This window comes from Brettanomyces nanus, chromosome 1 (assembly GCF_011074865.1).
Source record: "Brettanomyces nanus chromosome 1, complete sequence".
Taxonomy (NCBI): Eukaryota; Fungi; Ascomycota; class Pichiomycetes; order Pichiales; family Pichiaceae; genus Brettanomyces; species Brettanomyces nanus.
The window spans coordinates 2,598,472-2,610,648 of NC_052374.1; the positions used below are offsets into that span (position 1 = coordinate 2,598,472).

The window sequence follows — 12,177 nt, forward strand, 5'->3', positions numbered from 1 at the left end:
ACACCACAGCGGACTTTCTTGCATTCCGGGCATCGCTGTCCAGATGCTCTTTATTTTTTCATTTTCAACAATGTTCTCCAAACAATGAACATTTCGTTAAAGCATTATTTCGTTAATTCTTCTCCACGTCTTCTCCACATTTGGGTATATCGAGCCTTTATTGAGATGTTCCGTGAGTTCCAAATTTTGCAAGTCTCGCGAGTTCACCGGGTTTCAAGGGTTTCCCAGTTATCATATGCTTCAAAGGTTTCAGGGTTACACTTTATAGACGTTACAAAGCTCCACAACGCTGCTCATTGGTTGTAGATTTCCGCTCTTATTTGCACCTAAAGCTTTGAGCCTTGGGGTCCAGCAAACTTCAATAACTTCTCAATGTATGCCGCCTTCATCACATTTCCCTTGATCTTCAACTTGCCCGTCATGAAAAGTCGCTGCGCACTCTGCTTGCCTCTAATCAATTTTCTTAAATTCAAGTCATCTATCCTGATTCGAATGTCTGCTTCGTCTGCGTCACCGCTGGCCTTCTTTAAAATCACCTTTTCTCCTTTTTTGGCGTTCAACCTCCAAAACTCCTTTTCTCCCTTTTTGTTGAATACCTCAAATGACACATTTGAGTCGAGATTCTTGGCTGTATCTTTACTAAGCGATTGATTCTGGCTCAATTGTTCTGCGAGGTTCTCCAATTGTGTAGACGATTTGAGTGTCATCTTTCTGTGTTTATCGTTTGGAATCTTCTGTATCGTTGAAACCGCTGGAACCGTTGAAACCGATGGAACAGTTATAATCTATGTAGCAAGTAGGTGGTGAACTTTCTCCCTTTTTATACTCCATCGTCTGTTCGGTTAAATTCACTTCACTTACACCTTAGATACCCCACTTTTCTACCCCGCCAACAAATTCCCCCGGTTTTGCTACATATGAATATAAAAGTCACCTTCCTCGACACATCTTGGATACACTTACTTAGTTTAAGTGGTCAATTGTAAGAATTACATGCAACCCCCCGAATCCATGCAAATTCCAAATCCCTGCAACCCACATCCCTGCAACCCAAATCCCTGCAACCCAAATCCCTACAACCTCAAATCCCTACAACCCCAAATCCACACAACCCAAATATCGCTACAACCCCAAATTAGTTCGTAACGCCGACCAAAGCACCAAGTCCATCATAAAGACAATGTTATGGAGATCAAACTTAGACAACCTCAACCTCAGTGCACCTAATTTTCAGCCTTCTTCTTCCCCTGCACTCTCGCCAAACGCGCAATACGCGACTTGCAATTCGCGATAAAAATATAAAATAAAATCGCTGGAATAAAAATCAAATAGAAAAAGTTCAATGATTATAAAAACAACAGCGCGAAAAATTAAAAACATCAACAAATCCTGCGAGAATTGTTTACAGAGTAGCATTGTTTGTTTCTTCCTTATACACCAAACTTTCGAGGCCGTTAACGTTGAATACTACTTAATCGTATATTTCAGTTATAACCATCAATACTTGTTTCACTCGTTGTCAAAATGGCTACCGTTAAGACCACTAAACCTACCTATAAGGGTAAGTAAAATCTTCCTTGTGAAAACACGCAAATTAGTACCGTGTCGTCGTGCCATATTTTACTAACCACGGTTCCTATAGACATGATCATCTCTGCCGTCACAAATTTGAAGGAGAGAAATGGATCCAGGTAAGTTATCACCAATACAATACATGTCCTATTTCTATACTAACAGCTTAATCTAGTCGTCAAGCCCTTAAAAAATACATCCAGACCAAATTTGATGTCAACACTACCAACTTTGACTCTCAATTCAATATGGCCATTAAGAGAGGTGTTTCTTCCGACTCCTTTGTGCAACCTAAAGGTCCATCTGGTCCTGTTAAGTTGAATAAGGCTGTTGTGGGTACGAAAAAAATTACTGCCATCAAAAAGGCTGCCTCTAAGAAGAAGCCAGCTCCAAAGAAAGCAGCTGCCGCCGCAAAGAAATCTGCTCCAAAAAAGAAAGTCTCTACAAAGGCTCCTAAAAAGGCAGTTGGAACCAAGCAGAGTGCTACTTCAAAGAAGAGCAACAGCAAAAGCAAACCAGTTAAGAAGACGGCTGCCAAGAAGGTTTCCAAAAAGACCAAGAAGGCTCCCAAGAGAAAGTGACTCTTTGATATCCTCTTAAGGCCATTCTTTCTGGCAAGCGCGTTTTTTAATACATCTTTGTACACTATTCATCTGGTGCCATATCTCTCTCTTTTACCTTTTTTTTTCTTCTTCACTTTTTTATTATCTATCCCTCTTTATTCTTCTTTTTCCCGTTCTTCTTCTTCTTTGATTCGTTGTTCTCTTATTATATCATGATTGGTATATCTTCTGTACTCTAACTTGATTATCACTATTATTATATGTCTTGGAAATCCATTTCGCGTTTTCCTGATTAGGCAATTGAAAAAGTGAAGCGTTACAAGGATTCTTAGGGTCACTGCTATTCATCAATATGATGGACTCTGCCAGTGAACACTTTACGGCTCAATTGAAAACCAAGACCAAGCGGATGTTAGTACACGCGGTTGAACTCCAACTCAATTTAAAATCAGGTGGTTTATTTCACGTGATGTACCTTTGTTTTCTAGGAATATGAGTCACGAATAGTATTTAGTATGGATACTCCACATTAAGTGTTTCCGCACCTCACAATCTCACATGGATTCAAGCAAAGACGTAATATAAATTCGTTTTAGCAAAGCGCAGTGATCCGTTTTGGTCCCCGAAATTGCTCGTGCTAGGAAGTATCAGTTTGGGAAAGCTCAACATTACTTTCTCCCAAAAAACACTATCCTATCCGATTTAGCCGATCATCAACTTTCAAATCCATTTTTTGAGCTTGCATCCGTTGCCTGTGCCGAAATTTGGTGGCTCAACTGCCGGAGCCTGTAGAATGTCTTCCTTATGAATTTGCTGCTCTCCATCAGCTACTCCCATCAGCTACTCCCATCAGCTACTCCCATCAGCTACTCCCATCAGCTGCACATATCCGCCGATATATCCACGGATATATCTAACCCTCGCTGATCTCCCTTCTGAAAGCCGGCCGGCCCAATATCCGATCTCCCCGTCCAATAATTTTTTCAATCCCGCTTCCGTAAGTCAGAGTGCTTTTTCGCTCCTCGGAGCCACAGATACCTGAACCTCGGATTTTGGCAAGCAAGAAGCTCCCTGAAAACCAACTCAGGTTTTTGCCTCGCGTTCCGGGACTCGATTCTACTATAGTCTCGGGAATAGTCAGTCTCTCTCAGTATCTGGTGCTTCTGTTTTCCACTTTTTTTTTTTTGTATATCTGTAATCTTCTTGTTCTCCTCAAGTAGACGGATTTGGTCTTTAGTCTTTGGTGCTCAGATTGGCTAGCACTACCCGTTCTTTACGTTTTCTCCGTCATTCTTTATTTCGTTTTCTTCGGCAACCGCTTCGGAGATAACTTTATCGCCTTCAGGTTTATAAGTTAGTTTTGATCTGCCTTTCGTCTTTCTTTATCGATGCCCTCCCCAACATCGTCTCCCTTTTATACTCTTCGATTAGATAATCCATTGATAAATATCGATGAGGCCGTCCTTAAGTTCCAAGATGATTTTGCTCTCTGTCAGGATGCCTGTGAGTTGGTAAGAACTACACAAGGAGATGGAAGCGTTTGTTTTGTCAAGTTTTTTGACAACAAGGAAAACCTCGATCACTTTGTTAGCTTTTTGGAGAAGCTATCTGATAAACCACTCGACTTGGAGATTCTCGATTTTGAACATCAATTGAACCTACAACTCCCAGGAAACCTGTACATTAGAGGTCTCCTTCCCACCACCACATCCGAGAATCTCTATGATATTTTTTGTCCATACGGTGACATCCAACTTTGTAAGATCATCTATGATGACTATGGTTTTTCCAAAGGCTATGGCTTCGTCAATCTTGCCAATAAAGTACAGGCAGATGAAGCCATCAGTCATCTAAACGGTTGCAATGTCGACGGTAATAATTTATTTATTAACCACCACGTCTCCAAAAAGGATCGATTAAAGCAGCTGGAGCTCAAAAAGGAAAACTACTCAAACATATACGTCAAGAACATTCCTGCCAAAATCCAGAAAGATCAGCTTTATAGCCTATTTAAAAAGTTTGGCACCATCGAGTCAGTTTTTTTACCTCCAAGTGATACCAATGAACAGGAGAGCAAAGGCTATGGATTCATCAACTTTAAGTACCACGATGACGCTTTAAAAGCACAAGAGGAGATGAATGGCTATGAAATTCTTCCCGGTTATGAGATGCAAATATCCAGGGCAGAGAGGAAGAAAGATCGCTTTCAATTCCAGAATTTGAACTCGCATTATAGTATGGATTACTTACAGGCCACTTCATTCTCTCCGGTTTCTCCTTCATCTCTATCTAATGTCGACTCTAACGCTTTTTCTTTCATCTCACCCATCGCTAGTACCGACGGCTATGATGAAGGTAATGCAGAAGCCGCTGGTGAGGTAGAAACTGTGAGTGAAGCAGAATCCGGGAGCAATGACGATGACTTGTCTACATCTAACTCTAAGAAGGGAGGCCCTCCAATTACGCCGTTTGTGCTGGCGATGGACTCTAGCATCGTTCCAACAGTGGCAGGACTACCTATTGCAGGCCCCGACTATCAGGATTCCAATCTATACATCACGCATCTCCCATTAGATTTTACAGATACAGATTTGGAAGGATTGTTTACAGAATTTGGCCCTATAGTCTCGGCGAAGGTTATCACATACCAAAAAGGTAAGCGTAATGGTCTGCTTGATCAGCAGATAGGATCGCGCGATGCTAGAGGCAAAGATCCAGAGTCATTGGTGGGAAAATCTAAAGGCTTTGGTTTCGTCTGCTTTCAGAAGCCGCTCTTTGCCTCTAAGGCACTCATGGCAATGAATGGTTACCGAATTGATAGTACGCATGTTCTCAATGTGTCCTTTGCTCAGAGAAAAGAGAACAAATTCCAAAGGGGAAAACTGCATCACTATAATCAGAATAATCTTGGCCGTTTCTATAGATATCTCAGCTATCCGAACGGAACTACGGATACTAATGCGGGTCCAGTAGGTGCCATTCCGATGGGACTTATGCCCTCCGCGGCTCCCGTGGGTCCTGCGGGTCCTATGAGTGCTATGAATGCTGTAGGACCTTTGGGACCTTTGGGACCTCTGGGACCGATTAGTCCTATGGGGCATATGCTTCCAGGGGTTATTCCGCTTTCTCCCACTTCCGATTCAGCTCCAATCTATCATTCCCAGATTACATTTGACGAGGAGAATTACGATGCTGGTGACAACGACGACACTAATATTAAAGGTAAAAGCAATGGCAAAGGAAAAGGCAGAAACGGTGTTGACAGATTTGGTGATATGTCATCCTCTGATGCTTCGCAGTATCCTTCTTTCGTTCCATACGGTGGTTACTACTACTACCCGTATGTCCCTTACGTACCAGTAACACCTCTTGCTCCAGAGTCTTCCGATCCCAAGGAAGTTTCGAGATGATGATGGAACGCCGTATGCGCCTTTATGCTTTTACCGACATAACGAATGAATCCTGCAAATAGATTGAATGAACACGTACAAATTTAAAAGTAGCTAGTAGCGTGATCTTATGTGGATATCCTTATTTATATGTAAATGCGTTTATAAAGTTGGAGGAACTTCGTCGTACTCGTCATGCTTCGAGGGAGGTTCCTGGTGCTGTTGTTGTGGTGGCTGTGCATCCGAAGAGCTGGCGTCCTCTATCACCTGCTTCACAGCCTTTACTTCGTCAATGTAGTACTTAAGCATCTCCTCAATACCGTTTTTCAAGGTAACCTCACTGCTAGAGCAAGACTTGCAGGCACCAATAAGCTTTAGATAAACAGTACCGGAATCGGCATCATATTTGATGAACTTTATGTCACCACCATCTTCTTGAATAGCAGGCTGAATTCTCGTAGTCAGTAGCTCCTGAATCAAATTCTCCACCTCGTCCTCGGCATCTTCTTCACCTTCAATTTCCTCCTCCTCGATGGCGGCTTCATCGTCGACTTCCTTCTGCTTCTGAGCGGCTAGTTTGTCGGCCAGATAGTCGTAATATTTCTCCGTTAATATAGGCCTTCCCATAGTAAGATGCTCTGTTAGAATGGAAAAGATCTGGGGTTTCAACACAGACCATTCCTCAACCTTTCCGTTACCCATCTCTCTAGCCGTCTTTTTCACCACAGTCATAAAGCCATAGCCTAGCAGAATCGACGATATACACTTATTATTGATACTAAGAAGTTTGAAGGCAAGTTCCGATTTCTGAAGAGCATCTTTGATGCCATCAATCTCTACTGTAGGCGTTTTCGGTGATGGAAGGATGGTGGCACCGTTTGGAATGAACTTGAGTGCATTCTCGTTGGGTGTCTCTTGAGTCTGTATGAAAAGAGATCGAAACTGTTGAACAGTCGAAGCCACAGACACTGGAGAACTCGTATGCCGCAGTTTCAAAAAGGAGGAGCGTATTGGCAGTCTGGAAATGAACATAGCAAATCAATAGTGCAAAGAGTAAAATAACAAAGACACCACTTCCTTGTTACTGGTCATTGATGAAAAGGTTCAACTGTCGTCCGCGCTTCAGCATCTCATCGGGTGCCATCCATTTTACCGGTGTACAGATGTCATTTTATTAGTACAGTTATACATACAGTTTACATGAATGGTAGATGATGGCCAAGTCTCATTTCCTCTTACACATACGGAATTTTGGAGGTCTATTAGCCTTATTACGAATCAATCGCACGTGTAGCCAGTCGATGGAATCTTTCACGCCGTCGCCCGTTATGGCACTCACTGGAAGAACTCTTGAATCGCGTGCATTCAAGTTCGCAGCTATAGGGTTGAATATCTCCTTAATATCCGCCAACTCCATCTTATCTGGCGAGTCCAGATCCTGCTTATTGGCCAACATTAGTATAGGCAAACCTTCAGCCAAGTCATTTGTCACTATTTTAGTCAACGCGTTGGAGCATTCCACCAATCGATCCTTATCGCACGAATCGATTACGAACACTATTGCATGTGCCTTTTCATAGTACTCATCCCATAACTCTCGAAGAGTATCCTGACCACCCACATCCCAGAATTTCAAATTAACTTTATTCACCTTTATTGTAGCCACGTTTTGTCCCATAGTCGGGAGAATTCGGCTTGGTGGTAGCTTCTTGTAGCTAGTTATGTACTGAGACTTGACCTCCTCCAGAAGTGTCGTTTTTCCCGCATTATCAAGACCTAGAATTAACACAGAATATTCCTCTCGGGCATTCCATGAGTCATATAAGCTTTGTACCAAGTGAAACATGAATTGTAGATCCGAGTACAGAGATGTCTAGAAGGATTGGTGTGACGTTGAAAGTAGATAAATTAGCTTCTACAACACTGCCCGAAAACTTAAAACCGGGGACCCCAAACTTATGTGAAATAGCGCTAAGAAAAAAAAAAACGTTAGATACCAGAAACAAGGCTGGTCTTTTTGTTCAGCAAGACACACAACCAGTTCGGGTTATTCTCTCTTTTTTGTTACCATTATGAGGGCTACACTACTCAGATTAGCAAGATCCTCGTGGAAAGGTCCGCATGTTGTTCCTCTTCCTCTTTCGCTGGCTCGGAAAAATGGAACACCTATAAGGACTAACGCCAGATCATGCACCATTCTTCCTCAGTTTGTCGGTTTGAAATTTCAGATTCATAATGGAAAAGATTATGTTCAGGTGGAAATCACTGACGATATGGTGGGATCCAAATTGGGTGAGTTTGCACATACAAGAAAGAGGTTCAGTTATGTCCAGACGAAGAATAAATGAATATATCAGTTTGCTCGTTATCTAATTTTTACCTGTATATAATAAATCACGTTCTTCTCAACAGGCTTGTCAATCTATCTTCTCTGAACTTCTTTGTTCTATCCACATTAGGCCATTTACCCCAGCCGTTCATTCTGATGGTACAGCATGTAGCGTTATCATCGCCACCTACCATTTCTACGTAATTCACAACCTCCTTTGAGGCCTCCTGAGGCGTTCCATAAACGGATCCTTTCTCACTGGATGAAGTTGTAATTAAATCTACCACCTCTTGGTCTGTCATATTATTGGTAACACCATCTGATACCAACACCATGAAGCATTCGTTTCCCCCGTAGTCTTTCACTCCCATTTGTTCTAGATATTCTTTATTCTTCTCTTTAAATGCTTTCATCTTCACTGGATCTCCTATTAGATAGTCAAAGAACTCTGGTTCTGCTGAAACTCCTACATCTTTGGCAGAAATATCACCAAATGCTCGAGTGTTGGCCAAATTTAAATACCTCTCTTCACCAAAGGAATCCGTCATGATCAAATTCGCACTGAATTTCGTAAGTCTTCGTGACTCGGTGGGATTGGAAGGATGATGATCTCTAGTTAATGCATGAGCAACGCCCCTTTCGTCACATAAGATAGCACGAGTATCGCCCACCTGTGCTACAAGAAGTCTTGAAAGAACTCCCCCCTGAAAATAGTATCCATCAAGATTGCTAGCATCCTTATCTAAAGGGTACAGAAATGCAGAGGTGCATGTAGACCCTGCATTTATGAGTCGTGGTTCTCTTTCTTTCTGGTGCTCTTGATTGAACGTATTTTCGTACGTGAGAAACTGGTAGTCTGTGTATAAGAAGCTAAGAAATATCCGGAGCTTCAAAAATTCATACGGAGTCACTTGCTCTGAAAACTCAGGGAATTGCCAAAGCTTCTTATCTCGACTGTCAAGCTTATGCGATCTGAAGAGTAGCTCTCCCGTCTCGTTATCGCGAAGTCTTTTCTGTGATCCCATGGCAAGAAGTAACTGCTGGTTCTCCCTTCGAATCCAACGTTTCCAGTATCCTCCGATCTTCTTTCTATAAAAATCCAGGAGATAGTTGATGGTACCTTCAGTCATCTTGAACTTTTCAATGCTTTCTAGAAGATGTGCTCTTAAATAGGAGCTACATTCTTCACCCCCATGGCCATCAAATATGCTGTAATTAAACACTTTACGGTTCTTGTAGAAGTTAGAGTAATGAGGACCTTCTAATTGATTCACTCGGCCCTCTAACTGTATATTATCCTCAATGGAACCCCCTGGAATCACATTTCTTTGCGATAAATCAATGTCCAACACTCCAATCTGATGTCGATCTTCATTGTATGGCCTGTTCACACGGGACGTAAAGTAACCATAGCTAGATGGTGTTTCCAGTATGTCCACATTGAACTTGACTGGAGATGATGTCTTACCCAACGTTTGTATCATCAAATGCTGTGAAATCCACCGGATCTGCATAAAACCTACCGCCGTAGGCCTCATAAAATGTTTTGTGAGTCCAAACAAGTTTGATGTTATTCTCATTACAGTATTATATTCGATGTATATTTAGAATGCTGATTATAAAGAAAGTATATATATATAGAGAGAGAGCTCTTCAGATCTTCGAATTGATGCAGCGACTTTTTCTTATTGTCTTCTTAATTTTCCCCCTCTTTATATCTCCGATCTACATGCGGAATCATTAATTATACAAATATATAATACTCACCTCTGTTCGTCTCCCATATTTCGAATATCCTCATCGGGTAATATTGCATTGTCTGAATCGTAAGTAGTGCTTAGCGATATCCCGGAGTCTGAACTAATCCTCGAAGCTCTACTATCGTCAGCGTCCAACGCTATTCTACCACCCTCATGACCAGAGAGTAAATTGTACGTACGTAGATGGTCCACACCATCCGTGTTCAATCTCAATTTAGAGAAAAGACCTTTCACACCTTCCCCTATTTGACTCAACCAATTGGACGTCTCCAAGTCAGATGCTTCGTCAACTACTACCATTCTTTGGGTAATGTTAAAGGTGCGAAGAGGAGTATTATAATCAACATCATCAACATATTGCTGAACGATTTGCTTACCCTCTCGAGCCAAGCTGATGTCTCTAGAGACACCAATGTTGTCTTCATTGTTTATATGTATCTGTGCCTGGTCTTGACTCTGGTTCTGGTTCTGGTTCTGGTTCTGGTTTTCATCCTGGTCGTTTTCATCAGAATCGTAAAAGTCAAATTCATCGAACAAATAATCGAAAAGGAAATTTCCTCTCAGCTTGTCCCTCACTTTGTCCCAAACGTGGAAAAAGGTGAGACACATAGGAATGACAACAAGTCTTGGAAGAAGATCATTCAAGAACTTACCTAACGAGATCAATTTTATCGAGCCACCAAGAAACTTCTGGAAGCTGGATTCCTTGGCAAAATCTGTGTCCAATAGCATAAGAAAGTTGTAGGAAAGAGGAATTGTAAGCCTACAGGCATAGCTGACAAAAAATATCAAGGACACCGGATCAGAACTCTGATTAGATTCCACGTGGTATATGTCAAAAATCTTCACCTGGAATAATGATGTTAAGGCACAAACAAGCATATATGTTAAGAAAGGAATGCAAACCACCATTATTGCCATAATACTGACACCGGCAGGGTGTTTTGTGATCGAATTTGTTGCTAATCTTATCAAAGAGATGCGAATTCCATGGAAAATTTCACTTTCCACAACCACCACAGAGATTAACGTTATGCAAAGAGCCAAAACTGTTCCGCCAATAGGCGTTATGTAGTTAGCCCAAGTGTAGTTATACTTGGAGTTTCTAGTAAGCCAAGCGTTGTGACCTCTCGATTCACCCGCATCTCTATAGCTGAGTTCTCCCAAGTGTTTAGAATTCACCTCGTCTTCAAGTCGGATAGTCTCATGAATCCTTTGCTCATAAGTAATCAAATTATGGTTATAACTCCACTTAAGCCTATGCAATTTGAGGGAAAGCTCGTGTAAAGTATGCCGAGTAATATCGCTTGTAGTCAAAGGATCCTCAGTTGCAAAAGTGTACGAGTGATGTTGACTGCCAGTATTGAATTCATCTGGAACGTCTCTGATAAGCTGCAAACACCAGTCCCTATACTCTATGGGAGGGTCCAAACCATCAAGAGTGGCTATTCTGGCGGATAAATCAGTCAATTCAAATTTGGAGTCCTCCATCTTCTCCTTTAGAGCCGGAAGTTTTATATATGCTTTCTGTAGTCGTTCTTCGTAATGTCCGGCATTCTCCCAAATCTGCCTCGGTAGATGCACTAAACCATATGCCATCAACCAGAGAGCCAAGGTAAGTGCATATATGTGACTGATAGTGATGACAAGGCTTTTCAAAAAGGAGATGTTCAGCCAATCGCGGTGATAGAGTACGATGTAAACAAAGCCACTCACACCACAGGCGAACATGAACAGCTGAAACCATAGTAGATTCTTCAAAGACTCTTTGAGCCTATCAGACCTCTTGTAGTATCCGGAGTCAAACCAATACTGTAGAAATGGTAATAGCACCCAAGTTAATGCGAAGGTGAGCCAATAGTTCAACCTCCAAAGAAAACCAAGGGTGCTAGGTTTGAGATGAAAGAAAGGATTGTCCTCAAATTTAAGGGAATAAATGTTAGAGAATGTGGATATAAGATCAATCGGAAGAAGAAAGACAATGGAAAGCGGTAATGAAAGGGAGATGATTAGAGTGGCAACAAGATATTTTGGTTGATTACGCCAATTGATATATCGATTGACAATCAACGCAGAAACCACCAACGTGACTAACATCCATATCCAAGTCCACTACGCTGGTTAGTAAGGAGAAATTGTACGGGGTGTTCAAAAAGTGTACATACCATCATGTTCAAAAAGAAGAAGCAAACTAGTCAACAATTAAATAAACAGACAAGAGTTCAGTAGCGAAAAATTAATACCCAAGATAAAAAAGCCAAGCTTCATTGAATCGAATGTACACTTCTTTGGCATTAAAAGGTTACACAATACGAAAAGAAAAACAAAGGGGTGTACTTAACTAATCCATACTAAATGAGATCCGGCCAGCCCGGCTCGCCCTGCTAACTCAGCTAGAACCAAGACTAAACCTTAACTTCATAGGTATGGAGTAAATATGAAAACGCATGGAAACGCAGGACAACGAGGAAAGGCAAAAAAAAATGCAACAAAAACGCACCAAAAGTATAACAACAACAACAGGAACAAAGTGGTAAGTAAGTAAAGAGTGGAATAAGCAAGGC

The 12,177-nt window shown here is 41.6% G+C and overlaps 6 protein-coding genes across 6 annotated transcripts; 2 read left to right on the forward strand and 4 right to left on the reverse strand.

The window, feature by feature from the left end:
- Positions 1-326: 326 nt before the first annotated feature.
- Positions 327-707, reverse strand: FOA43_001211 (uncharacterized protein; the record flags this gene model as incomplete). Its single annotated transcript, XM_038921533.1, has 1 exon — positions 327-707. The coding sequence occupies one exon, from the start codon at positions 705-707 to the stop codon at positions 327-329; it is 381 nt and encodes a 126-aa protein (XP_038777461.1).
- An 817-nt stretch (positions 708-1,524) lies between these two features.
- Positions 1,525-2,153, forward strand: FOA43_001212 (uncharacterized protein; the record flags this gene model as incomplete). The annotated part of the gene is made up of 3 exons (XM_038921534.1): positions 1,525-1,561; positions 1,643-1,691; positions 1,748-2,153. 3 exons carry the CDS (start codon positions 1,525-1,527, stop codon positions 2,151-2,153), a joined length of 492 nt encoding a protein of 163 aa, XP_038777462.1.
- A 1,370-nt stretch (positions 2,154-3,523) lies between these two features.
- On the forward strand, positions 3,524-5,545 carry FOA43_001213 (uncharacterized protein; the record flags this gene model as incomplete). Its single annotated transcript, XM_038921535.1, has 1 exon — positions 3,524-5,545. The coding sequence occupies one exon, from the start codon at positions 3,524-3,526 to the stop codon at positions 5,543-5,545; it is 2,022 nt and encodes a 673-aa protein (XP_038777463.1).
- A 141-nt stretch (positions 5,546-5,686) lies between these two features.
- Positions 5,687-7,370, reverse strand: FOA43_001214 (uncharacterized protein; the record flags this gene model as incomplete). The annotated part of the gene is made up of 2 exons (XM_038921536.1): positions 5,687-6,492; positions 6,764-7,370. The coding sequence occupies 2 exons, from the start codon at positions 7,368-7,370 to the stop codon at positions 5,687-5,689; spliced, it is 1,413 nt and encodes a 470-aa protein (XP_038777464.1).
- Positions 7,371-7,918: 548 nt separating this feature from the next.
- FOA43_001215 (uncharacterized protein) lies at positions 7,919-9,433 on the reverse strand (the record flags this gene model as incomplete). Its single annotated transcript, XM_038921537.1, has 1 exon — positions 7,919-9,433. One exon carries the CDS (start codon positions 9,431-9,433, stop codon positions 7,919-7,921), a length of 1,515 nt encoding a protein of 504 aa, XP_038777465.1.
- A 183-nt stretch (positions 9,434-9,616) lies between these two features.
- Positions 9,617-11,344, reverse strand: FOA43_001216 (uncharacterized protein; the record flags this gene model as incomplete). The annotated part of the gene is made up of 1 exon (XM_038921538.1): positions 9,617-11,344. The coding sequence occupies one exon, from the start codon at positions 11,342-11,344 to the stop codon at positions 9,617-9,619; it is 1,728 nt and encodes a 575-aa protein (XP_038777466.1).
- Between the last annotated feature and the right edge of the window lie 833 nt (positions 11,345-12,177).